The sequence below is a fragment of the Gopherus evgoodei genome, unplaced genomic scaffold, assembly GCF_007399415.2.
Source record: "Gopherus evgoodei ecotype Sinaloan lineage unplaced genomic scaffold, rGopEvg1_v1.p scaffold_50_arrow_ctg1, whole genome shotgun sequence".
NCBI lineage: Eukaryota > Metazoa > Chordata > Testudines > Testudinidae > Gopherus > Gopherus evgoodei.
Window position 1 is genome coordinate 591,094 of NW_022060071.1, and position 2,076 is coordinate 593,169.

The following is a 2,076-nucleotide window of genomic DNA, read 5'->3' on the forward strand; positions in this document are numbered from 1 at the left end:
TGTAAAGAAATGACACCCACAACTGTTACAATAAACCACAGGACAAAGATTACAGCCCACACTGATGTGAGACTCACTGACCAGCCCTGAATCAGAACTTCTCTGACTAACCCCTTCTTCTGAGGCTTCTGGGGTTTAATTCTGTTTTCTCCAACTGGGTCTGCCTTTTGCTAAATGGCCGCACTTCTGTCTCCAACAAGGTCTGGCTAATGTTCTCCATTCACTCATTAATAGTCCAGCAGCCACATCCACATAAGGTTTTGTTTTTTTCCACACAGGTTTATGCATTTGCCTACTTGTCCTTTCCTTTCCCTAGTTTTCTGAGAAGGGTCAAAAGGGAGAGACAGAATGCTGCACAGATTAAGAAAGAAGAAAGGAAACAAGAGTGCACTCCTCCCCATCATGCTTCATTCTTCTCATCCTCATGCCCCTCAGAAAGCCTGAAGAGGAAAGGGAATTGAATCTCAAAGGGAGGAAACAAACAATCCAAAAAAACTTCAAACAGTCTCTCAGAGAGACAAATAATGTTCATGTATGTGTCTGACAATTTTGTTCTTACCATAGTTTCAACAAGTTTGCCCCAAAGTCAGACTTTTTAAAAATTTGCCTCACATTACTTATCTTGCAGTCATTTGGTAGAGAAGCTGATTTAAAAGATAGGTTACTGACTACAGTTAGTCATTCTGCATTTCCCATTTGTGTCCCTTCACAATTCTTGCATGATCACCATCAGGTTTTGCTGACTTATTACTGTTTAATTTGTTCACTTGTTCCAAAACCTCATCTAATGACATGTCGATCTGGGATAGTTCTTCAGATTTGTCACCTAAAAAGAATGGCTCAGGTTTGGGAATCTTTCTTTCAGCCTCAGCCGTGAAGATTGATGCAAAGAATTCTTTCATTTTCTCCAAAGTGGCCTTATCATCCTTGAGCGCTCGAGAGTCCAGTGGCCCCATTGGTTGGTTAGCCATCCTACTGCTTCTAATGTACTTAAAAAGTTTTGCTATTACTTTTTGAGTCTTTAGCTAGCTGTTCTTAACTTTCTTTTTGGCTTTCTTAATTATATTTGTACACTTTGTTTACCAGAGTTTATGCTGCTTTCTATTTTCCTCACTTTAACTTCCATTTTTAAAGGATGCCTTTTTGCCTCAGCCCTCATGGGTTCTTTGCTGCTTGTTTACAGGGTGAAAGCTTGCCCAGCTCAGACAGGAGAAGAACTGCAAGTCATGTCATGTCCAAACACTAGCACCCATTCTCACCCTCCTGCCTTCCTCCTGGTCGGCATCCCTGAACTTCAGGAGGCCCAGTTCTGGATCACCTTCCCTTTCTGTATCATGTATGTCATTGCTGTGCTGGGAAATGTCATTGTTCTCTTCATTATATACATTGAGCCAAGCCTGCATGAGCCCATGTACCTCTTCCTGGCCATGCTGGCAGTCACCGATCTGGTTCTGTCCACGTCCACCCTGCCCAAAATGCTGAACATCTTCTGGCTGGGCTCCAGGGAGATCAGGTTCCATGCCTGCCTTACCCAGATGTTTTTTGTGCATGCTTTCTCATCGGTGGAGTCAGGCGTACTCATGGCCATGGCCTTGGATCGCTATGTGGCCATCTGCTGCCCTCTCCGGTACTCCAGCATCCTGTCCGTCCCAGTCATAGTGACAATAGAAAGCCTGGTACTGGCATGTGGAGTCCTTCTGGTGAGCCCCTTCTCCCTCCTTGTCAGCAGGCTGCCCTTCTGCCAGCACTGCCTCATCTCCCACTCAGTCGTGAAGCTCGTGTGTGGGGACGTTAGAGTCAGTGTCATTTATGGCCTGTTTGTGGCTTTTATGGTGGTTGGGATTGACTAAGGTTCAAGGCTCATGTAGAAACTGGCTGGTTACTGGTGGCTTCTGAAATGTAGAACACATTGAGCTCTGCTACAGGGCTCTCAAACAATTTAAAGGGATTCTACTCTTACCCTATATACTACAGTTATTAATGTCTGGTATCCATTATAGAGCTTCATAGTGCCGTACATAGACCAGAAACCATCCAAAACAAAACCAAAACCAGTTTCTTCCCTGAAGAGATCAT

At 44.2% G+C, this 2,076-nt stretch overlaps 1 protein-coding gene across 1 annotated transcript; it reads left to right on the forward strand.

The window, feature by feature from the left end:
- Positions 1-1,226: 1,226 nt before the first annotated feature.
- Positions 1,227-1,850, forward strand: LOC115643064 (olfactory receptor 52R1-like). The gene has a single exon (XM_030546877.1). The coding sequence runs from the start codon at positions 1,227-1,229 to the stop codon at positions 1,848-1,850; it is 624 nt and encodes a 207-aa protein (XP_030402737.1).
- The last annotated feature ends 226 nt before the right edge of the window (positions 1,851-2,076 follow it).

Coding starts and splice junctions, on each gene's coding strand:
- LOC115643064 (XM_030546877.1), top strand. CDS start 1,227: ATGTCATGTCCAAACACTAGCACCCATTCTCACCCTCCTGCCTTCCTC.